General features: G+C 43.0%; 1 protein-coding gene across 1 annotated transcript in view; it reads left to right on the top strand.

Annotated features, from left to right (window-relative positions):
* Positions 1-117: 117 nt before the first annotated feature.
* KCNMB2 (potassium large conductance calcium-activated channel, subfamily M, beta member 2) overlaps positions 118-26,451 on the top strand; it is a 151,992-nt gene continuing 125,658 nt past the window's right edge. The window contains exon 1 of the mRNA XM_009574220.1: positions 118-202. Coding sequence (XP_009572515.1) covers positions 165-202 — 38 coding nt within the window. The 5' untranslated portion in view covers positions 118-164. The remainder of the gene's footprint in view (positions 203-26,451) is intronic.

Genomic DNA, 26,451 nt, shown 5'->3' with positions numbered 1-26,451 from the left:
TTCCCTGTCTCGCAGTTGCTATTAGTGCTGGTCTTTAGGGTGTAGCTTTCCTCCTGGGCTTCTGTGTTTGTTTTACGTATTGCTTTCCTCTTCCTTTTGGTCAGAAGCCTTTTTATGATCAAGCAAGATAATACTGAGCAGCAGCACTGAATCTGCAGGACAAAATGAGCCTTTGCTTTAAATATCCAAGAGACAAATGGAGGTAAGTAGAAACAAATGGATTAAGCTGTTTGGGCTGGGGAATTGCTGTCAGTTCATTATTCGGAGGTTACCAACAACTAGTACGTTGGATTTGTTTTGGTTTTTTCCCCCTATTTGACTGCAATGTTGAGAATTTAACTAAAGTCCAGCATGGAAGTATACTGAAGTTGAAATTGTGTTCAGGCCTTTGATAAGGATTACAGAGTTGGTTAGGACAGAAATCCTTTAAGCAGCATTTCCTAGGCCTTCATGGCATACCTTAAACACATTTTCCCTCCTTTTTCCCCATCTTGCAAAGCGTCTCTGTATTTCTGATTTTCTGTGCACACTGTACCTTATCAGAGAGTTTATCCTGCTCCTATTATCTTCCTGTATTTCGTAGATATTACAGAGGTTGTATTTGCTCAGCTGTATTGAATCCTATTATAAAAGTAGGGTGCAGAGGGCAGTTTCTGGATGCACAATGAATCTCTGTAACTAATAAAATATAGCACCTGCTCTGCTGGAAGTATCAATGTGAAGCCAGAGTTGACAGGGTAAGTGATCCCACTTCATAATCCTATAATGTTCATACAATTTGGTGGTACCGACATAAAAGAGACACTCAGAGCTAAGCTAGACTTTGAGATAAATTGAAAATGGTGTCTTTAAAGGAAAACCACTCAGTACAGGATTTGATGACATGCAGATCTTTTACTCATAGGGTGTCATATCTGGCAGTTAGGTGGATGAAAATAGTCTTGTTTATTGTGTTGTACAAAGGCGGCGAATATTTCACTTTAGAGAAGAAAGGGGTGCATGTCCAAACAAGATCCACATGTGCATCGAGAGCAGGCAATAAAAGACTAAATATTCTTGCCACCCCTTCTTTATGGTTTCTGAATTATGTTTTAAGAATCTTGAAATTTACTGAGATGGAGGTTTTTTCTCTACTGTTCAATGACTACTTCTAATATCAAACCTTAAGTTACATTAGTTTTGCATTCATACCTATGGTACGGTTTTGGTCTCCAACTGCATTATCATGGTTTTTAGAGCCAGGTTTCCAGACTCAACTGCCAAAGAAGAAATCATTGTTATTTACTGTTTGCTGACCATTCAATCTTATGTCTATTTAAAAGTTTTCTAGGAAAATATTGATAGCAAATAATTGCAGGTCAGAGACCACAAAGTTAGTTCATATATGAAATAGAATGAACATTTTCCCAAAATGTTTTGTAGAATCTACAAACTTTTTAGATTAGTTTCTTCTTCTGTTCACATAGACCAGACACTATGCTGCCTCATGTTGTGAAGTACTAGAAAGCAGAGTTGCATTTTAGTGCGTGAAGGGTATGTAACTTATGAGAGGACATTAGCTCTGCAAGGGTATTAGAGGGGGACAACCTTGAACTGGGGACACACAAATTATCCTTCTGTTGGTCACATTACCTCTGGCTTCTCCTGTTCTCCTCCTGCCTGACCTCCTCCCCCATGTAGACCCAAAGCTCCTTGGGGCAGGGACCTTCCCTGACTGGGTGTTCATACAGTGCTTGCAAGTGTCTTGCTCTAACTCACATAGCAGCATAGTAAATTGAATGTGCTGGCTTTATTCATCCCTTTCGATAGCAAAAAGTTCACTAAAGTTGATGGAAGTTTTTACATGGCAGTACCAGACCTCGAAGTATGACTCTCAGTTCACTGGTTTCATGGAAACACTGAGTTAAACTGCATTTATGTTGGCAAATCCATGTCCAGAGAGCTGAGTCACCGTGTGCAAAGTGGCATCTATGGCTCCTTTGAATATTTGCTTTTCAAAAGTACATCCGTCCTCTTCCACCAAGGCCTCTAATATGCTTCTAGCTGCAGGTGTTTGCTTTTCATATACTGCCCTGAGACAGAAACAGAGGCTGTCACATTTCCAAGTCATACTGGTAGCAAGGAAAGAGAAAGTCCTGTGTCAGGAACAAACCCAGAAGATAGGCCTGGGTTATGTTTATAACCTTGAACCACTGATACAGACGAAGAAATAGGGATGTAGGATCATTATTAACCTGTATAGTTATTTTCACCGCCCGATTTTAAACTCATACCAGTGAGTATTTCTACTGGCTTCTCAGTTTCTCTTTTGCACAGCTTGAAATGCTGCCCACAGCCTGTGTAAACCTGAAGGGGCAGGTTTTGGACACATGGAAATAACCTGCTGCAGTCATCAAAGCCACATGGAAGTTCTCTCCTAAACTCCTAGCTAGAGCACAAACCTTGGATTTCTGCTGTGAGCAGTTCATACTCACAAGTCCCTTTGCTCCTCACATTTTGCCCTGAGTTATTCTAGCTGGATTTCTAAAATAAAAAGGCAGAATCATGCTAATTGTAGAGAAAAATAATATGCAAAGAAGAGTACACAAAACCATATCCACCTGTAAAATAAAAATGTGCTGGGAGTCAGTGAAGATTAATGAGAAAGAAACATGAGAGCAGCCAACTAGAAAAAAAAAGGCTAGCACAATACTCTATAGTCACAGGAAGATCAAAAATAAAATAAAACTACTTTGAAACCTCTCAATTGGAATACACTTCAGAAGAGCTGACTGGTCCCAAAGAAAGCTGTCAGAATGGCATAGTGAAGTCAGCAGGCAAATTTGAACAAGAGGTATCTTAAAAACAGGGAAAAAATAATCCTATAAGTAACATCTGAAATGTCAGAAAATAAAATACTTTCAAAAGAAAAACGTTGGGAACGGGCAAAAACTGAATTTGAAAATCTTTCATCCAGTTGTCTACTAACCACTGCTGGATATTTGACAGTCATTTAAATTATTTCTCAAGCTCATTTAAAAAAAAAAAAAGTTTGCTTTCCCATCCCCTCAATTAGAGAAAAATCATCACATTGTTTTATGTTGAGAGTCAGTTGACGGACGTCATGTCATATATCACTGCCTGACAAGAATCAAAGCAGAGATTTTGAAAGGCAAGTGTCTTTGAACTGCTAATTATGCTTAACAAAGAAAGTGTTTCAGTTGTTGTTTCCTAATGAAATTTCTGCTTTTACCTAAAAAGTTCTTCTGCCACTTTATTTCTGGACAATATGAAGCTATGTTGAAACCAACAGTAATCTGTTTATTTCTGATTATACTGTGATGTTTAAAAAAGTGGGAAGAAGGTCCAGTGTTTCTTGCATCTCCAAAGCTTATAGTGATGTGTTGAGAAACACTGGCAAAGGTAACCCTCTGATAGATATTTTGTTCTTTTGGATATGTGTGCAGACATTAAAAAGCATCTGTGAAAGTTCTGAGTGTGAGAGTAGGATTTTAGCTCAATTTCCCTGCCCCCAGGAATTTCTCCTCTTAATTTCTTCTTCCTCAACTCTCTCTTTGGGGCCTCATTCTGAGAGGGGTTTAAAAGCTGCACTCAACCAAATCTACTCAAACAAGAGCAATTACCAAACAGGAAGATAAGTCATAGGGAGAAAAAGTTAACAAGTGGTAAGCCAGCAATTCGACATTGTCTCTTAACTCCACCATATTCAAGTACTTTGGATAAGGTTCAAAAAAAGCCAGGGGAAAAAAAACCAGCAAAAAACAAACAAACAACAAACATCCAGACTTCAGCGCAACCCTCAGAGCCTCCAATCTTTTGACTTGTATCCTTCTCTAATTTTAATGCTTCTTAAGTGAGGCCAAAAAGTGAAACTCTAGGAGTCCTGGCTTAGGAAGCAAGTAATATATACATGCCTACTCTGCTGGGCACAGGAAGTTTTGATTTGCCAGAGAAGAGCTTGTTTTGTGTGGTCAACATCAGGCTATTTCTTGCAAATTAGGAAGCTTCAGACTAGGAAAATACTGCAATATAAGGCTATGAAGAAAGTCTGATATAGAGAGCTGCTGGTAAGTCAGGAATTGATGGTAAAACCTGCAGTACCTGATATGGGTAAACAAGTTTTATACTGTTACTCTCTATCACTGGAATCATGGATTTTCCCAGTGTTAAGCAGAGCAGATTCAGAATTATTTTTTAAAATTTTAATATTCTCTGATTTATATTCCATGAATGGAAGAAGGGAATACAAGCTTTGTGCTAGGTCTTCAGACTGTATAAACCAGCGTAAGTTCAAAAGGGTTGATTCTCATTTTCCTTAAAGCTACTTTAAAACAGCTTTACACATACAGGCTGAATAAAAATGACAGTCAGGCCTATTAACTAGTTTACAATTGCTCCTTTCCATTGTCAGTTTGTCCCCCATCTTCCTGTGAAGTACACAGATTTGGAAAAAATGTTTAAAACATATTATAAATAGTACAATTCAGAAACTGCATAAATGGTAACATTCAAGAGTCGATTGCTTTTCGACAGTAAAAGAGAGGGGATTCAGAGACACTGCCATGCAGCGGAGCCTGGGATTAGCTCTGAATTGCCTCTTCTGTGAAAACCTCTTCCTGCTGTTTTATCTCATCCATTTACAAACATCCTTCCTTTCCACCCGCTTGCAGTCCCTACAAGAGTGTTTAGGAGTTCAGCTAATTTGACTGGGATTAAGATGTGGACATTTGATATTAAAAGAAAAAAATCCATAATGTGCTGACGGTATGCTTACATGTTTCTGTTACTCTAGCGCTGACTGGTTTGAACACTATGAGGGTGCCAGCTTGATAGCACTGGTAGGATGCTAGGTTGCAGGAAGCGATTTGGTGCCATTCCCAATAGGTGCTGGGGGGAAGGGAACTGGACCTGCAGTATGAAAGAGGCTCGCCGAGGAACATGTGTCAAACTTCTCCTAATGACTGCGGCACTGAGCCTGGGGTTGGGCCCTTTTGGGAGGCACTTTGACCCCGTCCATAAAAAATGTGTTCAAGGATGAAAAGTAGAAGGAAAAGAAGAGGGGGGTGCACCAAACACAGAGTTCAGTCCATTTTACCTTATGCCTTAGGTAGGCGAAGAAAGAGCTGAGTAGTCTTAATGAAATCACTAATAGGGCACTACATGAGAGCTTCTCAGTATGTGCCTGGGAAACAGCGAAACGGCGAAAGAAGCATGAAAGCAATAGAGTAACTTTCCTGTAAACTCTGAAATTATGTATGTTGGGAGAGGCTGAGGACAGTTAAAAAGAATGCAGATGAGATGTATAAAGGTCTATGGCCATGCTTCATCACTGTACAGATTAAACAGCCCTGGTATGTTAATTAAAGCAAGCAGCCAGTGGGACAGCAACATCCTCTGCTAGGATGTGTGCCATCTGGCCTGTGTAGGTTGGAAGCAAACACTCCCACCCTGTCACAGTGCAGCCTCTCTTGGAGAATTGTAGGCTAATCACATTCATTACAATTAAGGTCTTAAAGGCAACTGCATAAGTACATTAGACCAAAAATCCTATCTAGCCAAAATTCATCCATGCACATTGCCAATAACAACCTTACAGGCAAAAGTGATCATGTATCTCCCATTTTCCAGTGCCGAGATTTGCATGTCCCCAAAGGACTAGTGTGTTTTCTAGAAGCATTAGTAAACCACACAGTGGATGTGTTGTACATCAGATTAACCTCATAGAGAGAAGCTGCTAGCTGAACAGTTGTATTTTTCATGAAATACATCTTTTACTTTTTACCTAATGGTGGGTAATTCTGGAATCTCCATCACTGATGATTTTGGAAAACAGGTTAGACAAACCAGAGAAAAGTGGTGCAGATAAAGTTGAACCTGCCGCAGGGCAGCAGATGGACCAGGTGACCTTTAAGGGGCCTCCCAGTCTCCATTTTCTATGATTTCTCTAATTTAATGCTTCTGTGTCACTAACTAGTTGACAAATGTATTAGTTGACAAATGACATAAGCGATGCAGGATGGCTTAGATGAGGCCAGTTTGGAGTGTTTGCTTTCATTTTATGAGCAGTCATCCAGCTCTGGAGGAGAGCTAACAGGCTACATGCACAGCCAGTCTTTGTCTGTGTTTTCAGACATCTGAAAAGCGGAAATCTTTTCCAGCAAAAGAGAGGTTGTGCATGCAAACGCTAACTGTTTTACAGCTTTTTAGAAAATACCCGGTTGCCTACATTAGTCTGTGATACCGTTTGAATGACATGTATTCCTCCACTGTATTGGTATTGCTATCACAATACTAACTTTTAAGTGAGGGAATGGACTTCGTCTTGGAGGCAGAAGTTCTAAAAACTAGAATAAAAAATGTCAATTTCTGACCTTATCCTCCAGCTGATCCCTGAGAACTTCAGTCTCTTATGAAAGGCTGGTATCAGCGTGTTCAAGCGTGACCCAGGTTAATGCAGTTAACCCTGAACTTCTGGCTATATCGTGGCCCTGCCTGTTTGCAGTCTACTGAGCTCACCGGTTTCAGGTGTGGGGGCCATTTGGAACTGATGCAGCACTTGTCTGTGTGTTACTGGTAGCACTGGGAAAAGGAGCAAAGGCCTTGCCATGCTGGAGAGGTAACCCCATCAATTCTGCTCTCACCTGCGCTGGGTGAGATCAGTCACAGCAGCATGTCCCACTGACTGCAGTGGGAGGGGAATGGCTCCTTTCAAAAGCTGTCATTCAGCAGAAAGATTAAGCCATAAAGCAGGGATTTAGTTTGTCCAAGCCTGGTTGCTTTCCCTGTATCACTGGCACACGCTTAGGGCCCTGCTTTCCCTGCTCTGAACCAGGGACATGCAGACAGCAGCCTGTGCACCCTCTCCTCCTCCAAAGCCTTGCTTCAAGTTGGAGCACTGCTACCCGCTGATTTCAGCTTGGCTACCAGATCTGCAGACTCAGGAGACAAAATTTCAGATGAACCCAGACTGATGTTTTGGTTCTTGGGGGTTTTTTTTAAGTATTTTCTTCTATGCCTGAATTTTGTTCCACCTGAAATACAAAAGGTTTGATTTGCTTTTTAGGTATTTGCTTTAAAAATCTGAATCAAATGGAAATTAAAAACAAAGTTTGAACCTCTGTGTAAATTACATTTTGCAAAATTAGCCCTTCAGTGCCCTGCTCGAGTGAGGGCCAAATGAATACCACAAAAACACCACAAAGACAAAGTTGAGGTCCACCCTGCTACAGAAGACTAACCATAATCCTTTCAGTCTATCCTGGGGTGTAGCTACACCACAGTCAGAAGCACCAGCTTTGAACCAGGTAGCTCAGGGGGGCATCAACATCTTCCCATCATACCACAGCTTTGTTTTTTACCCAACTTACCAGACTGAACTTCATGCTGCTGCAATACCTAGCTTCAAACCCACATATGTTGGTCAGCTAAACAACTGAAGGTCCAAAATGTTTAATATTTTCCAATGCGCTAACTGAATAGCCAAACATTTTGGAGACTGATTTGCCGTGGCTCCAGGTCTAGTTCTGCAAGTGCAGGTTATACTGCATCTACTCCAGGTACTCTGAAATTACTGTGTTCCTGCCCTGAGTGCATTAGGCATCCCAGTTTGGTATTCCTTTTTGCAGATGTGCTGTTCTTTTTGGCAGACATACAACAGGTTTCAGTTTCCCTGAATCCTGTCTATTGCACATGCATTTAATACCTTCAGGAGTTCTGTTAAGAGATTGAAAGACCGAGACTTAGAACTGTCTATCACAAAGCAAATAATCTTGAAAATGTGTGTATTTGAGCAAGAAGAGTCAAGTCCTCATCTGGCAAGGGAACTTTCATCTTCCCGCAGCAGTCTTTCTCCAAATTTACAGTCTCAATTGTACACACGGGGAACTTAAGATTTATCTGAGTCAGAAAATACCCAGATTTTAGTTCTTTCACTGCTAAGAAATATGTACAGCTGCTCCCATTATTTCAGAGGGGTTGGTTTGTTGTTGGTTTTTTAAAATCACCCCCTGGTCTCTTTTTAATATAAATTTTTTGAAAGGCTGTTATTTTTGGAGCTTCGGAGTCATAATGAATCAAAACCTGTGCATGCAATTCAGTTCAGATTCACGTGTTGAGTCATGGGTCCCTCTCGAGTTAAGTGCAGTAGTCAAATCATGTCCATGTAAGGAGATTGGCAGTAGCTTTGGAAATATCTGTCCTCGTTCCCAGTTTTCACTCATGAGCTGTACTTCCATCTCACTTTTTTTATAAAAGCAAATAAACATTTTGTCTGCAGGCATCAGATATTGTCTCAGTAACCATCCTGTATCGGTGTGCTGCTGCATAGGATGGGAAGGGAGGCTCCGAAATTTATGTGGGCTGAGTGTATCTTACACTGTTAAGATTCATGGTACTATTAGAAGATCTTTTTCTCTCTCTCTCTCTGTCTCTCTCCCTCATCTTTTACTCAACACCAAACAAAGCCAAATGAGCGGTTTATACAGTTCCCTGTCATCCATCACATATCTGCTCTTTTATCATACCTGTGCAACATTTTCAAAATCAATCTTGTCAGTTATTATTAAACTGTTTTTCAATGCTCTAAATCTCTTGATTTAGAGATTGCCCAAGCTGATGAGGTGATCAGAACCAAACCGTTTCAGGCACTGATGGCTCAGCCATGCGCACAGAAACACACTGCCTTCCCGGGAGCCCTTGTCGCTGGCCCCAGCCCCTGGCTGATGCCCCTCCACCACACCCACAGCTCTGCCACTGAGCCGCTGCCCACTTTGAAGAGTTCACTTGGCCTCCTGGAGTATATTTCTGACTCACCCTTTGCCTCCTTTTACCCATTCAAAGTATATGCTTGTGCTACGTAACTGGATGAGCTGTACTGCCCCAGGGAACCAACTAGGGACTGCTTCGTGCTGTGCTGGGGGCATATGTGATCTCTGCAGTCTTATCACCAAGCCAGATAGACATGTGCCCGGGTTTTCCCTGCCCTGTATTAATGAGGTGCACATTATTACATGTTTTGTTAAGCCACAAGTACAACAGCAATATTAGCAGGCCCCTAGTACAACCATTGATCCTAATCTAATGCTCAGGCAGGACAGGCTTTCAGGTTTTGATGGCCTCTTGTGTTTCCAGGTTCTGGTAAGGAAAAGGTGTTGAAAAAACATTTGAAACAGTTCATAATCTACTTTTGTGGACTCAGATGGGTCAGATAAACATCTGAGCATGTTTGTCAAGGAAAACAAACTGCCATTCTGAACAGCTGGAGTTTTAGCCATCCCCAGAGCAAAGTCCATCAAACCCAGAGATGTGGCAAACTGCCAGACAGCTGCATGTGTGTTTGCCCTCGGGGCAGGAAGGGATTAATGATAACTCTCTGAAACCCCAAGTGCCTCATTTTTGAACTTCCCATGGCAGTATATTTCTTCTTCCATTTTCACTTTGTTCTTAAAGCTTCACTCTTCATTTAAACCCTCTAAAGAAACTCCTTGCAAGATAGATGTACATTAGCCTTTCAGAAGAAAAGAACCTCTTTCAAAAAAATAAATACAGAAATCTATTTAGTAATGTCCCTCATGTATCTCTCTCTCTCCTCTAAATATTTGTTCAGAAAACAGCTTTTGTTTAAAACAATTTCATTGCCATAATCCAGATAGCATGGATTACTTCTATAGTGATGCTCTAATGCTAATTTGCAGGAGTGGAAGGCAATTCGCTATCCTAACGAATTACTTTTGTCCTTGGATGAAACAGACAACAAAGACAGTGCCCCTGGTTAATTGGAAACACTAGATAGATATCCATAATGTTCTATATGTGAAGTCTAGTGTTGGAGATGTTATTAACATTCAATTTAACTCCTACAAAATTAAAACTAAAGCTTTATACTCATTTCCAAGCAGAAACCTCCTTGGAAATAGCTTGACGTGGTGTTTTGAAAGATGTCAAAAGATCATCTCTTCATAATGTCCAGGGAGATGTGGATCCAATTAATGATATCTGGGTATTTATACGAATTATTCTTCTCAGAGCTGCCCGTCACAGCTAACTATATACAATACATGTCAAGCTTATAAAATCAGAAAGACACTTCACTTACTCTGAATCTGTCCACGAAAATGGACGGAATAAGGCCTAAATCCAAGTCCAGCAGTCTAACATAAGACTTAAGAGCCACTGTGTGAAATATAAGATTTGGTGGACACTGTGCTTAACTACAGTTAAAAACATTTATGAACTCTTAGTATATAGACCCACGTGCTGGTGGTAATGCACGCAATACAGCAGCTGGTCTAGACACTATTTCTACATCCCCCTCCTCCTTCTCTAAAGGAGGGGTTTAGGGTTAAAACGGTAGATCTAAAAGATTTCGTTTCAGTCATCAGATCTGATACAGGTACAGGGCATGGACACAATGGTTCACATTCCTTACCTGGGGATTATCCCTATTCATTCCAGGCCTCACTGGTGTCTATGAAGATAACAAAGACTATCCCATCTCACAACAGCTTGCAAGTACATCCCAGGCCAGCCAGTCACACTCTGCCTTACACTAAGTCATGAAGCTAGAGGTACTTAGAGCTGTATAGATCATCCTTGACTGCCAGAAGGGAGGTAAAATTTGGAAAAAGACTCCTATAGAGTTTGAGAATTGATTTTATCTTCAAACCATGGTGTGACAAGAGTACCATTCAGCCAGACTGTACCATGACTAATCAGCGGTGACACAGGAGCTTGGAGACAGGACAACTGGACCACTCACATCTCTGCCAAGGCTTGAAGCACAACTTTGCTTGTCATGATCTGATTGGGACCAAACAAGCTCTTCTCTGCCTGTGAACCCTAGAGCCCGGTGAGCAGCACAGCGTGCACATCTAGGCCAAAGTGGGAAAGCAGCATCTGCCAACGTATTTCAAAGAACTGTTGTATCTGCAGCTGAGTTCAGTACAAATATTATTTGTGGGGGACAAAAACTGATTAGCATCTAGCTCTTGGAGTCACCTTCAGACTAGTCAGACACACTCCTACTTAATCTGCCTGCCTTTCCACAGCACTGATCACCATGTATCTTTGCATCATGGCCATCCATCACACCCCCAGTTTCTCATCTAAATACTGCCAACAGCACTGTGAGTAGCCCAGCGCTGGCACTCCCTCCTTCTCCCTCTGCATCTTATTATTTAAGTTGCTGCTGGCAAAGAAAAGGAAAGTGGCTGTGTCCAGTGACGTTAGCAGAACTGTCAGCTTAATCAATGCTGATCCTTCCCCCCTCACCCCGGCTTCTCTGCTGCTCCTTTTTGAGGCGGCAGAAGAGCCCTATAAATTCACCACTGTGCTCAGTCATCCAGAAATACTGCTGATTTTCCAAAAACCCTTTGGTACCTTGACTGCCTCCAGCTCCACATGCTATGTCCCCCACAGCCACCCAAGGCTCCCAGAGCCCACGCTTATCCCCTGGTCAGCAGGAGCACCTCTGGCAGCAGGCAGGCAGAGCAAAGAGCCCTTCTGCTCTCAGCAGATTAATCATCATGGGGAAAACAGGATTACAACAGCACTAAAGGCAGGGTGCTTTGGGAGGCCTTTCTGCAACCAAACTCGTTGAAAGGTTTTCCAAAACCTTGGAAGCTGTGATGTTTGTAAATAGTCCCTAATCTCTTCCATTCCAATAAAACGTGCTTTTTCAGTTTGGAAAGGAGCAGGCAAACCTCCACTAGCAATGCAGCTCTATTCAGCTCTCTTATCGCCACCCGGGCCACTACTGAGCGACAGTGCAGTCTCTAAGAGGGGAACAGAGCTGCAGAAGATACTTCCTAATGCGAACTGCGGAGGATTCACCATGAGGTGATCCTCCTGGACTCCAGGTGCCCCATTAAGTCAGGCAGAACTGGCAGACAGACAGATGTGAGGGTACAGAGCAGCAGCTGCCACCGCTGCCTTTCATTGTCCTCAGGACTTCAGTAGGACAGGGAATAAAATCAGCCTCTCCACCTCACCTCAACCCTTGCCACCTTGTCACAGCAGCATACCCTTGCCTTTTGGTAATACAGTTGTAAGCAACAATATATAGAGGCAGCTTGTTTGGTATTTTTGCTTGTCTGGAGTTTAATTTTTTTTTAAAGAGTTTTCAGAAATGGGGATTTTTTTTTTTTCCTCTTCAGTTCACCAGGCTGACATACCAATTAATGATGTGCCTTGTTTGATACATTATGTCAGTCAGCTGGAACTAGATTTCACATGACAAAGCATTAGTAATGTAATTGGAGAGGGAGCATCATAGCAAAGATAGACGTTCTTGGAAAACTAGTATTTCAAAAAATTTCAGCATCCATAATCCTCCCTCTCTGTCTTGTAAGTTTGGTGTGTGGGTGTTTGCACACCCTCGTCTCTCTCTCACCATACCTGTACCACTTGTCAGCTCATTGCAGTTCTCAACCTAGTCAAGATCACTCTTCCCTATTGTCATCTGACATTCCCTAGAGTTTTCTGGAAGGGGAAATCTTGAGTGCAGTTGATCTGCCCTAGCATCATCCAGCCACAGGACTTGAAGAGGCAGCGCAGGCCAGTTGCTTTGCCTCCTGGTCTCTCCTCGATCCAGCACATCTGAATCACAGCCAAGGTACAGCCCGTGCCAGGGACAGGAGCGCTCACATGCTGGGGCTCAGCACACTCAAATGTTGTCTTTCCTGCATTTCATCCCATCACAACATAGATGTGGCCTCACAGTATAGATGTGTTCATCGTACTGATAATAGTAGGGTTGTTACCTATAACCTTTCTGTCTTCCACTGCATCTCCATGTGCTTCTCTGACACTATCTTCTTTGCAAAATAGTCAAGGAAAATGTAAGTACCATGTAGTTGCACACTGGTTTCCCTAAGACTTTGGGGGTCAGAGAAAGAAAGGTTTGTTTCTTTGCTCCCTTGACAAAATAACCCCCCTCCAAGCAGCACTGCGGTACTAATGGGTTACTGCGTTTCAGGAGGAGCAGTATCGCTGGTCGATATTCCACCACTGTGGCTGTGGATAGCTGGTTGTTTAGCATCTCTAGATCACACAGCGATACGAACCTAATCAACTCTGTCTCAATTTTCAAATCTCATTGAAAAGCATACCTTGTCTCCCTTGTCAGTACTGCTTAATTTTCCTCTTCCACTAAGCTATTATTTAATTCACTGGCAGTAGCTAGCACTGGCAGGCAACATAGTTCATAGGACTGACCTGGAGCCACAGTCCAGAGCTGTAGGACTCTGATCCTAACAGTCCCACAGGCTTGGACAAAGCATGGTATCCCAGTTTCCCCATCTTTGACATAAAAGTAATGTTTCCACTGCCAAGGGAGGCTGGAACGATTATACCCTAGAAATATTTAATGCTAAACACTTCTACCAGTCTATTTATCATGTTTATAGAGTAATGGCTTGCAGGAATAAGAGACGAGAGAATAGCCCTACAGTAACAGGGTTGGGCTGGAGTACAGGAGATCTGACTTCAGTTCCTGGCTCTTACACAGGTAACAGGAGAGACCCTAGGCAAGGTTTGGGCTTCAAACCTCCACCTGTAGAATGGGAAATACCACCTTTCCCTCTCTGGAGGCTAAAATCATTCTTATTTGTGAGCTTGCAAAGATATTGGTTACTGTCACTTTTTAAATGAAGTGCTAAATGTACAGTTCTAGTATGGATTCAATTTATAAATAAAGGACAAATAGGAGTAACTGCAGTTAGGAGAGGCTTTGCAATACTCAGTCAACATCTGTTTTCTTGTATTTAATGAAATCTTGCACACCAGAATTAATGCAATGAGGGAAATATCTCTCACAGCTAATGCTGACTTCACTAGTCATTCATGACATTGAGCAAGACAGCTATTACTTGTGCCCCTTTCACTGAAAATAAGGAGAGCACCAGCAGACCTAATACCTACTAAAAAAATCAAACAAGATTACCTGCAGCCTGGAAAACAAACTCACATGCTTTGTGGATTTTCCTGTTTGCATAGTTTCCAGACAAGCATCACTACCACAGTTCAAAGGGTTAAAGTAGTGCCATGCCTGATCTCTCACAGAAGTTTTGAAGGAGCATGCAGAAGTCCAACAGGTATAATTAATGTCAAGTGGTGTGTGCAGGCAGAGTCCATTTCGCTGCCTCCTGTTGCCCTTCCCACCTGCTGCCCACCAGCTGCTCCTTCACGGCTGCCCCGAGATGCTTGTGAAACTCCACTCCAAATGCTCTGCTTTGCTTCTTTCGGTGTTTCCTGAGGAAACGCTCAAACAGCTCATCTGCTCTTGAAGCAATTAATGAACTTTATGAAGCATCTGGTGAGTGGAGCGGAGCTCTGTAGGGCCCCTACTTTGCAGCAGCTCACACCCTGTGGCACGCGTACGTTTCTGGCCTTACAGTAGCTGACCAACTGGTGCAAATCAAATTCTGTGGAGTTACACTGACACACACCAGCTGGCTAGTTGCCCTTATCAATTTTCATAGGTCTTGATCTCATACACACTCATATTGATTTATTAGCATCAGTGAAGTTAATCCCAGACCTGGCCTCTCTGTAGACCAGTGCCTAGGCCTGCACAGAATGTGCTTTTTTTGTAATTATGCAACCTCCTCTGCTGAGAGTATCTTCCTGAGAGTATCATCCTCCCTCTGGACCAATTTTTTAGACTTAGATTACAGAAGGGGTTTTTTTCCTGATAGGTTAAGAATAGCTGCAGTAGCAGAGATGCTCACTTGAGGATACCAGCTAGGTGCTGGCACTGTAGGTACAGTGGTAAGGAAAAATTTGGTTAATACAGAATGAGCTAGTTGGATGAGAAGGTGGGATTGAGCCATCTCTCTTCTCCCAGAGACACCAGTCACAGAGCTCAGTTTTTGTAGGCAGTGGAGCTAATCAGGGAGTGGGAATCAAAGCCTCATTCTACCAGTTTTATCCTTTTGAAAGTTGGGAACAGAGAGAAATCCTTCCCTGCATTATGCTGCTCTCAGGAGCAAGAAAGAGGGCTCCCAATGGTGCTGCTCAGGTAGGAGAGCAAGCAGGCCTACCTGTACATTCCTGTTCTTTCCAAAGCATTCCACCTGCACAGAGTCTTATTCATGAGTATTAACAATAAATTTGTTTGCTGACATGCTTTAATTACTATGCTAGTCCTGCTGTCCTGCTCGGCTCCACACGCCGCTTCCTGCTGGAATATCAGGTTTTGATTAAGGAACGAGGAGTTTGTAGATCTGCACAGTGTTGCTCATCATGTTGCTCTCATCACATGAGAGCGAGGTGAATTGCACCTTCTCCTTCAGTAATCACACCTCAATGCTTGAGAGTGATCCCACCACCTTCAGCCTGCCCCAGGGTCCTCTGCAGCAAAAAGCCTTTGTGGAGGTGGCGAGAAGCTGCCAAAAGTACCCAGGGAGATTGGCTAATGATTCAACAATGGCTGCAGGAGTGAGAAATGCTCCCTGCTTATTTGGGGTTGGTGATCAGCACATTATGAACCAGCAAGTGAAAATACAATCACCATTACGGGCACTGACATCTAAAGGCACTACCTTTCAGCTTGCCAGGCACAGGGAGAGCAGTGATGAATTAGTTTGCTAGCTGGATGGTGGCAGGGCACGGTGAAAATACTAAGTTCTCGCAATACCTGTGTTGCATAAAAGCTTTTGTACAAAGCATAACCACATTTTGTGTAAATTGAAGGTAATGGAAGATGAAGGAGAGAAAAACAGGGTGAAAAAAAGCAACTGGTTATAAGGAAAGCATAAAAAGCAAGGTGTCTCTGTGGCAGGGCAGTGGTGAGAGACTTGTCTCACTTGTGAAAATTACTTCCATTCTCCTTTCTCTCTGGTTATGTCTCTATTGTCTCTTGACTGTTTTGTTCCAGGACTGTCTTCTAATATGTACTTATACATTTGTCAAAGGTCCTGTGTAAAGGGAATATGAACATAAGCTTACCAGGGTTGCACTGACCTGACTCTCCTCAGATCTCCTTATCCTCCCCTAATTCCACCCCTTTGCTCAGAGCTTCCCCTCCTAAACGCAGAGTGAAAACAAATGTCTCTCCAAGGCAGGCTGAGCTTCATGGCTATATTAATAAGAAAATTAAGACTAATTGGAGGAAGTGTTGTAACCTCCATGTATAGCATTATACTAAATTGCTGCACTATTTCTAGCATCCATATTTTCTCATGAATGCTTAAACACCAAAGCCAGTTCAGATCCATAGCAATGACAAAAGGCTATAGAGGACAAATTTGTTTCTTTGCTTATATAACTGCTAAAGTCAGACAAAGAAGTGACTTAATTTGAACACAAAAGTAGTTCCGTGAGAGGAAAATATCAGGCATAAAGAACTGTTTAGTCTTTCAGAAAAAGGTGTCTGGAAAAACAGCTGGAAGAAACAGTCAGCTGAGCTCCAGGGAGCAGCAAGAGGAACTTCTTCTAATGACTAACCATGTCAGCATCAATGGGAGGTTCTCCCTTCCTTGACAAAGTCAGGATCAGATGACATGCCTAACCTCCACATAAGTTTTAACTGTATTATATCAAGGTCTACAGACACACCAAAAAAAAGCTTTACTTGGAAAAAGCTTTACCCTATGGTGAGAGGGATTATTCAGTGATAAGGTGGTGATCTCTTCCATGCAGAGATCCCTTCCAAGAGGCAGAGCCTTCCAGGTTTTTTTCTAGGGTAACTTGCCCCTGAAGATCCTGGGGCTGCCTTGGAGCAGTGGCAGAGGCACACGGAAGAACAGAGCAGGCAGAGGAGCTGGGAATGCAGCAGAGGCTCCGGGGGAAGCAGGCAGGGAGAGGGGTACGGGCAGGCTGGGCGTGCAGGTATTGCCAACAGGGAGCCTCTGGTTTAACAAGATAGAGAGGCATATCTCTAAGTACAGACTGGCTGACCGTTCCCCTTCCCCTACCTGCTGGGAAAGTGAGTGATCAGAAGGATCCCCCCCAGAAATCAGCTCTGATAAGTCTGTTAGGTCTCACAGAGCTGGTGGGTCTGAATATGAAAGGGAAGAATGCTCCTGAGATGCAGGAACGTTGGGTCCATTCTGGTTTCATCCCCAAATCCTCTGTGACACTAGGAAAGTGGCACTCTCTCCCTGAGCCCCAGAGTTTTGTAGGTGCTCACTGGCACCCCGACAGCACCTCTCTTTAGCTCCCTGTGCCGCCAACTGCAGGCTCCTCGGGGCAGGGGCTGTCCCTGACAGCTTGCTGCCGTGCTGCCATCTCCTGCCCAGGGCCTCTAGGTGCTGCTATACTACCAGCAATGGATTTTCCGGCAGAAGGAAAGGGATGGCAGTATCTTCCTCATGTTGCAGGAGGAAACTGCAGCAGTTCTGGATCACCAGAAAGTGCTTTTTTTTAAAGCATCTTGTTCGTTCTTGTGTAAACCAGCACACAGGGCAAGGCTATCCCTGCATACTTCCTGCAGGGATTGCAGCAGAGGGAATAAGCCTGAGCAGCGCATCCTGCATCACATTTTGACTAAGCGACAGCTGTAGTTTAGCTGTCTATTGTCTCTTGAAAAGAAAAAAGAAAGAAAAGAAAAAAGAAGAGGTTAAACTGAGCTAATGGCATTGTCATGATGGGAGTTAACCCTGTTAGCTCAAGAACAAGAACACAAGTGATTCTCACAGAGAACAGTAATGCAACATGGGGCTGATGCTTGAAGGTGAGGCTTAAAGCTTCAGGCATTAACAAATTAACATAAGATATTGATCACTATCACAAAGCATGTCATGACCACCATAAGCTTACCACAATGCGCTAAGCAGTGATAGAAAATTAGAACATGTACCAGAAAGCATATTAGTTGCTTCTCCTCGAGGAACCTTACTCAGATATTTAGCAAATCTGTGAGTCTCATCCTGCTGTTTCCTAGCATAGTGAAGGGATGGTGCATGATCAGGCACAAACCTTGGAGAATGGCTCTTTAATTTTTCCGACTGGGAACACTCCTCTCAAGAAACGCATTTAACGCCTATACGCGATCTCTGGTGGCTGTTGCACGCTGATGTGTGAGGATTATGTGATGCTGCTCATAGAATGAAAAGGTCTCAGACATGCAGTGAGAATTAGTTGGGTGGCAGAGAGTGATGGTAGGGTGCAGTGATGGGGGCAATTGGAAGGTGCTTTTCTGCAGCATAGTCCAACACAGGTGATCCTAGGAGATATAGGAGGCATATACCTCAGGGAAAGAAACGCCTTGTTAACCTTGGTATTTTTAGTTGTCACCACTTCATCATATAGAAAATAGTCCCTGGCAGGAACCACACAGACACTTCTCAGCTGCAGCAGTGTCCAGGCAGTCCAGCAGGAACATCAAACTGTGGATACGAGGTCCTGGGCCGATACAGACAATAGCACCGCAGGGAGACAAACCTACAAAGGAATGGGTTCTACCCACCGTTCTGCAATGCCAAACTGTGACCCAAATGAGAAATAGTGCTTGAGAAACAGCAGGGAGCAGAGGTACTTTACAGCCTATACCACCTACCTGACAAAGCTGTAGACACATTCCCTGCACCTGCTGGAGAACTGAGATCCCCTGTTTCCCATTTCTCTCTAACATGTGTGCTAATGCTTGCTCCGTATCTCTCATGCCATTGTGACGAAAGCTAAATGCTGAGAGCGGGTACACAGGTTCACTCTTGATGCAGCCTGTGGTCCATGCCTGGACTGTTTGGGAGCTGGTACTTCGCTGAACACAGGTGCTGCAGGTTTCCACTACCCGCACACTGCTGCCACAGCAGACTGAGCCTTCAGTTTTAAGCAGTTCCCACACAAAAGTGCATTTTGCAGCACTTTTCCTCCAGCCTATTTCAGAGCCGTGCTGTTAACCTGCCTTTGCCAGCCCCCTTCATTCCTATGTTGTTTCATACAGCCTATAGCAAACTTTCCATTTGTGTGAATACACAGCCTCCAGGCAAAACCGTCAGCAAAGTGCAGCTTCCTGAGTGCTAAGCAGGGAAAGGCATCTGGGGAATCCAGTCCTGATGCCAGAGGTCTTAATGCCTGCAGAGACATAAGCCCCCCACAATATCCTGCTGTCCCTAGATGGGCATTGCTGCAGTGACTGACCCAGCTGTCATCACTGCCCAGACACAAGGCAGATCCTGATGAGTAGATGGACAGGCTTTCAAAAGATTATGTTGTGTAGAATCAATGTTGACTTCTTACCTACTAGCCAAATCCTCACACTTCTCCCTGTGAGCACATGCTTCCTTGCATTGGGAATTGGAACGTTATTTCTAATTTTTATGGTATTTGTTGATATTGCTGCAGGCATTTGGGTTTTGAGGGAAGAGGAGAGAAGGCAGTTTCTGCTTTTCAATACTGAAATATATATATGCCTGTGTGCATGTTCTGCATCTAAGGCAGTATTACTGATATCTGGTACTTTTTTGCTGGAAAAGAATGGGTACCAAACCCTGTCTTCTTCAGCACTTCAGCAGGCAGGCATCATCTCCTGCCTTGTCTTGCAGTACCTCCTGTAATTAGGTTTTATGTTAGAGCTCAGAGTCCATTTTCTGTGTCAGACAATGCCTCAGCAGATTTTGGCTAAAGATTGTGAATTGGTATCTGTGGGAATTGAGCCAGAATTTATAGCAGAAACACAGGTTTTATTTTTCGCTGAATTGTATCTTAACAAATATCAGCGGGTGTGATAATTACTTGCTGGATGAAATATACTTTTTTAATAATATCATTTGTTCCAAAACACTGTTTCTGGTATTTTCTCCATGGGTTGATTTACTAATGACACCTTGCAAGCTGAGAAACTAGGGCTTTTCCCTTCCAGCCTTTAACATGGATGGAGTGCTATGTTTAGGATTACTAACTCACATTCACTGTAAGCTTCCCTAAAATACAGACATAATTATCTGCTTTTATTGCAGCAGATACTCTTGCAAGACCTCCTGTAACTCTGTGTTACTTGCAGCCAAAGATTGCCATGAGCTACATCATGCTATCAGAGGTAAGGGCTGTTGAGCAAGCCAAGGCTGTCTTCCTCCAGTGTCGGTGGCATCCCACCGCCTTACACTGGTGGCTGAGAACCGAGATCGCCAGAGTCCAGCACAGCAGAACCTGCTCATAGCTGAGTGCAGCTTCACTGCAGCCGGAAAACACTTCCAGACAGAAGAACAGTCACTGCTAAAAATGGATTCAGGTCAGCTTTTTCAATGCTTTCTCTCAGGCAGGATATTCAGCGAGTTGTCCTAGGCTCTGAGTGCAATTTCTCTGCCCAGTGTGGACAGGCTGTTTCCTTAATCAAGAGCCACCTCCTGTCAGACGTGTCACACCTGTCTTTATGGCCCCTTTCCTCTCTGCATTCTCATCTCGGTTCTACTTTCTATTTAGTTGATCTCTAAAATCCTTCTCAACATAAAGATCTAACAGTTGCCACCGTGACAGGGTGATGTCTATGTCCATCTTAGTCAGAGGCAGCTGCATCCTGCTTTTCTTTTTTTTTCCCCCCTCCCCTCTCGCTTTGTCTCGTCCTTTCCCCTCTCTACAACTGACTATTTAGTCCCACACAACATACAGGTTCAGTTCAGGAGAACTAGGGGAAAAAGATCAAATACACATCAGTCCTTATTACTGATGTAATTACTGTAGGTGGGACATACAGAGAGTGAGACATACGACAAACTCCTCATTTTCTGAGGACAGAGATTATATTTAGCACTGGAAGGAAACTTCACTGGGGACGTGTAGGAGACTGAGGTATCCACTACAGACATTTTAGGCTATCAGAGGCTGTTCAGGATCCAGCATTAAGTGTGCTCGTTGGCCCAGTCTACCAACACTGGCCTAAACCAGACACTATGCCATCTCTGAGTCACAGACATTTTCTGTCAAATGCTTGAGATTCAAACATACATAATATTGGGGCTGATTATGCTTCAGCATATTTTCTAATAAATTATTTCTTAGAAATAAAGCACTAAACAAATGTGAATTATAATGGAACAAGACAACAGTGATAATACCATTGTATGTATTTGGAGTAATGATTAGGCTAGATCAGATAATGAAGGTGTAAAATGGATAAACATTGGCATCTCTAATAGCCATAATAAATTCTAGGACACTGAAAAGACTGCATGATATCAACAAATAACAGTTCATAACACTAATGAAAACAGCCTCACAGAAAAAAATGATATTTAGAATGCTAGTCATTGAAGAAAAGTGTCCCAAAATGCAGAAACCACCACAGGACCATATAAAATGGATATATCCCCACATGCAAAATAATCAGAGCAATTCTCCTGCTTGTCCTCAGCTTCTTGGCTTACACTGTGTCTCACAAAACACCTTTTGCTGTTTTGGTTTCATCCTCACATGTGCAATGGGGGTGACTACTGCTAACGATGAGAGTGACTTTAATTCCCATGGCTTTAGCATTAGCAAATACTGTGCAGATTCCTCTACCTGGCAGACAGGAAGCTTTGTTACAACTAAACATTTTATGCTGCTTGTAAGTCACCATGTTTATAATGGGGGGGAGAGAAAGGAAAAAGATACTCTGTGCCAGAGTCACAGGAGACGATCTGAAGCGCTGTCTATGGCTGCTGGTTTGCCCGGGGGTCACTTTGCCCTGTCTCACCCAACACACGTGTCCTGCAATGGAAGCAGCAGAGATGAGAGTGGGCAGCAAGCTAGAGACGTGACCGTGGTGATAGGGCAGAAAACTGCAGCCTGGGCTCTTCAGGGTGGCAGCCTGGCAGGCCAGGGCTCCGATAGCTGCACCCATCTCTGCTGCTGTGCTGCTCAGATCACACTTCAAGTCCGCTGGTTTCAAAGAGAAAGGGATAGATACAGCTTTCTTAACCAACTGATCCTCACTTCAGAGTTCACTCTTAGGCCAAAATTAAAACCAACAAATCTGCTGAGGTCCAACAACGCCAAATTTTGCAATATATTGTAATAAGCCATAACAGCTCTGCAGAGTCCCTCTGGATGTCACTGGGGATAAAGAGCAAAGGAGTGAAACCAGGTATCTGTCAGCATTAGCAGACTAATAACAATGTCTCACAGAAGGTAGGGCTGTGACTTATCCTTCTCCTTCAGAGTTTCCTCACCATTTTGCAGCTAGGGAACCAAGGCATGGTAACAGTGTTTGTAAAAGAGATTCCCTTAACTATAAGATCATCCTCCGGTAACAGCTGCCCCTGTAAGAGACACTTTTACCGCAGCCCAGCTTAATGCCGTGAAACCAGACCCAGCCACAGAGATGTTTCATCAGCCCCCCTCCTCCTCAAAGAGCAGTCAAAATATACTCTGCTGTCATGTTGAGCTTAGCTTTGCAGCAGATGTGGTATGTTTGTAAGTGATAGCCATTCCTGTCATATATTGAAATTAATTTCTCAGACAAAAATCTGCTTTATTGGGAATGAAAACGAGCAGCACAAGTGTGTGGCCAGCAGGACAGCAACAACATTTGTGATAAAACAGCCTTTCCCACTGTTCCCTTCCCCCCCCATATGATAATTTAGTTACAGTGCCATTTTTCCAAGGCAACTAAGTGCACATATTTTTCTCTTTCCAGTTGACTGCTGCAGAGTGGCTATGCTTGAGAAAATTAGTTTTTATCGTTTTAATCATCTAATCTTCACAAACCTTTTAACACAAAAACAAAAACTACTTAACGCACAGCAAGATAATTAATATTGAAAATAGACTCTGCAGGGGAACTGTAGTACCTGCTGCCTTGCATTAGACTCCCAGAATAATGAATTAGCTAGGAGCTTTAAGTAAGTTTGTAAGAACAATATAAACAGTACCAACACAGACACCACTTCCATTTGCTTTAGATAAATCACATCAAGAGGCTGCTTAATATGTTGATAGACAAGCATTAAGAGTAACTTCACCAGTGCCCCTACTGAAATCTTAGTGACTCCTAAAAAAAAAAATCTTTCATTTTCAAAAATGTCACTTTAAAGTTGACAGCAAAAAATGTAATGGTTTACCTGATCTGGAAGAGAGATCCCCTTATCCCACCAAGCCACAACTGAGTGAGGGAAGGTTTTGCAGCTGGAACTTGTTAGGAGCAGCCTTGGAATGGGTCAAACTAACTTAGCTATGCTCCCCACCTCCAGGACAAAAGATTTTCAGCTGGACCAGGGGCCCAAGATGAGGCTTTCTGCTGCCCTAAGGGGGCAGTGAAGCTAGATATTCCTTTTCCCAGCAAACTCGTTTTGTTTTTTTTTTTTTAAAAACAGTGTGGTGAGAGATAGCAACTAATCCTTTCTGCTAAACGCATCTACCCCTAAGCAATGTCACATAACTCATTAATGCTGAGAACTAGGCACTGCCAGCAGAGACTGAAAGGACCCCTAAATACCAAAAATAACTAGTGCACTTATAGAGCATTTAAGATCTTCTAAGTACTATACAAGTATTAACTAATTATTTAAGGAACTGATTAGCAACAGAAAGATGTTTATTGCTTTTTCTGAGCACATGCATTGGGTGTATGCCAGGGATCCTTTGAAGGACCCTGTTGAACTTGCTGGTGCTGCTTCTTGCTTTGGGGGGTTAATGGCTGATATTTTGGGGTGGGAGCCCACCTTCATCTTGCCTGGCTCATGGGAGGATGCTCAGCTTAGGAGGACCCAATGGCAGTGGTCCCTGTCCTGCCCCAGACCCTGCACTCATAATTCACAAGGGCCCATTTCCAGATTTGACCCCTCCAATCTCTATGGCAGTCACGTATGCACAAATCTGCATGACAAGTTTGTTGTCTGCTACAGTTACAGTCACTTCACAAGGGGCTGCTCAAAGATGTGAGGTTAAAAAACCTGTACTGAAATAGGAAATGGTGGGAAGGAAATCAAACAAGAATACAGATTCATTTAAAGCTCAGCAGGGAATGGATAAGGATAGCAAAAAAAAAAAAATCAGACTGAATTAATGCTGCCAAAGGATTTAAAGGGAATACGAAGGACATTTATTATCTGAGTATCAGGGGAAGATAAGCAAAAATCCTAGAGAGAAAGTATGTCCATTAATTAGTAAACTAGGGTGGGTATGAAACTAATGATGACTAGAATCTATCTTTAATGAGACAGATAAAAGAAATGTGAACTGTTCAGAAATGAGCAAAAGCCAATAAAATATCTTTCCGTAGTAACATGTGAGAAAACACTTGAGGGAAAATGAGCCTGTATGTAAATCAGCTGATACAGATGAGCCTAGGATATTGGCTGAAGTAGTGAAAATGCCATACTGCATGTGATTATTTCTCGTAATTTGTAAACAGAAGACTAAGAAGTGACTAAAGAAAAGTGTATAGAGACACTTAAAAGGAGAAATAAATGATTCCAAAACACTGTTTTCTGAAATCTACCTTTTTCCCTTTCTAAAATAATCAGCATTGCTTTGGATTGCGGTGCAGGTGAGGAATACGAAGGCAACCAGCACAACCTGGCCCATCAGAAAGTCCCCACAATGTCCCTGGGTGGCTGCAGTCCCTTGTGGCAAAGGCCACTGCTGCCCGGCAGCTCATTGCTCCTAAATCCGTCATGAGCCTCCAAGGCAGGAGGTCCCCGTCCTGGCCAGGCACCATGCCACTGTAGAGAGAGCTCTGGGAGTGATGCCTGGCAGGGAACAGGATGCTTTGCAGATGGTGCTGAGCAAGACGTACTGGTACAAGGCTTTCTGAAGTATTTTGGGTGACCTTGCCAGAAAACAAGAGCAGTTGCTTTCAGCAGGTGGAGGGACCACAACCCCTGGCTGCAGCCCTCCAGGTAAATTGTGCCCCAGGTCATTGTGCGGGATCCCAACCATTTTTGGACAGAAATCACAGTCCTGCTTGGGCTTGCACTGATACAACAATGACAGAACTGCCAATTAGCTCAGCCTACAGTGTAGGTTTAACATAACAGTGCCCCCCAAACACCCATTTTTAGAGGCCTTGATAGACCCAACTACCTTGGAGGCAATTCTGGTCGTGGGTGTTTGGTGTGCCTGAGAGCTGACCCTGGCAGCACGAAGCCTCAGACAGCATCAGTCTATCAAGAATAAATCTCACCAAACTTGATTGCTTTTTTGATAGAAACAGAAAATTAACGGATGAAGGGAACACTGGAGCTGTAATATATTTGCATCTGAGTAGAGCATTTGATACTGTGCCTCATAAAATCTTTCTAGAAAAATTAATTTAAATCAGCTTAGAGATGAACGCTGTCTTCTTGATGAAAATGGGCTGGAAGGCTATAAAGAGAGGTTATCAGTGAGTAGCAAAGAATGGAGTTGAAGATAAGGAGACCATAGAAGAACCACAAAGCTTACTCTTAAACAAGTTTCATTTAATATCCTCACTGTTCATCTAGAAATGGAGGAGAAAGCAACATTTTAATAAGATATGCAGATGAGATGAAATTAGCAGGAACTAAAATCCTCCACAAGAGATGCAAACAGATCCAGAGAGAGAAGCACCTGGGTCAGGACACTATAAAATGAATTCAGGGTTAGTTACAGAACAGGAGAATTTGACCAGTTTTCCTGTTCACTGGAACAAAACAGATCAATCAGTTTTCATTGGTAGGAGGAAAGGAGTTTTTGGCCTCAAGTTGCGCCAAGGGAGGTTTAGACTGGACATTAGGAAAAACTTCTTTACTGAAAGAGTGGTCAGACCGCGGAACAGGCTGCCCTGGGAAGTGGTGGAGTCACCATTCCTGGAAGTATTTAAAAGACGTGTAGATGAGGCGTTTAGGGACATGGTTTAGTGGGCATGGTGGTGTTGGGTTGACGGCTGGACTCCATGATCTTAGAGGTCTTTTCTAACCTTAATGATTCTATGATTCTATGATTTGGTTCGTAACTTTGTATGTCTACTTCTGCAGATGTGAATCTTACTAGCCTAAAGACTTACAAAAATCCACTTCTACCCCAGCATCCTTCCTAAATGGGAGGTTTTGAGTTACTCATCCAGTTGTACAATTTTGATATTTTCTAAGTTCGTGACATAAGGCAGGGTTTTGACTTCCACATAGGTGATGATGCTTAGAGTTCAGACTGCAGGCTTCAGAACAGATGCGCGCACCCAAAATTACTTGCTAAAAAATATTCAAATTTAGCATTTTAGAATCTGCCTGCTAAATATCTGAAAAGAACAGTAGGTGAAATTACATCTTCTCCCTCACAACTTGTGGGCACAAGTTAGACCCAAGTTAGAAGTGAGATACGGCAGCAAAAAGGGCAGCGCTGTTTGGGGCAGCACGGGTTCAGACCACCTTTATGCTGTTCTGCTGTTTTTGCACCTGGAACACTGTGTTCAGTTCTGGGAAACTCATTAGCAAGGAGATATTGAAAAATTGTAGTGAGTTCAGAGAAGAGCAACAAAAATTATCAAGGGGATGGAGAGATTCATTTATAAAGATTAAAGGAGCTAAATCCGTACTGGAGGAACTGAATTTGCAATATACTGTCACTCAGAGA

The sequence above is a fragment of the Fulmarus glacialis genome, unplaced genomic scaffold, assembly GCF_000690835.1.
Source record: "Fulmarus glacialis isolate BGI_N327 unplaced genomic scaffold, ASM69083v1 scaffold6803, whole genome shotgun sequence".
Taxonomy (NCBI): Eukaryota; Metazoa; Chordata; class Aves; order Procellariiformes; family Procellariidae; genus Fulmarus; species Fulmarus glacialis.
The sequence above is the reverse complement of the archived record's forward strand: the minus strand, read 5'-3'. Positions and strand labels throughout refer to the sequence as shown.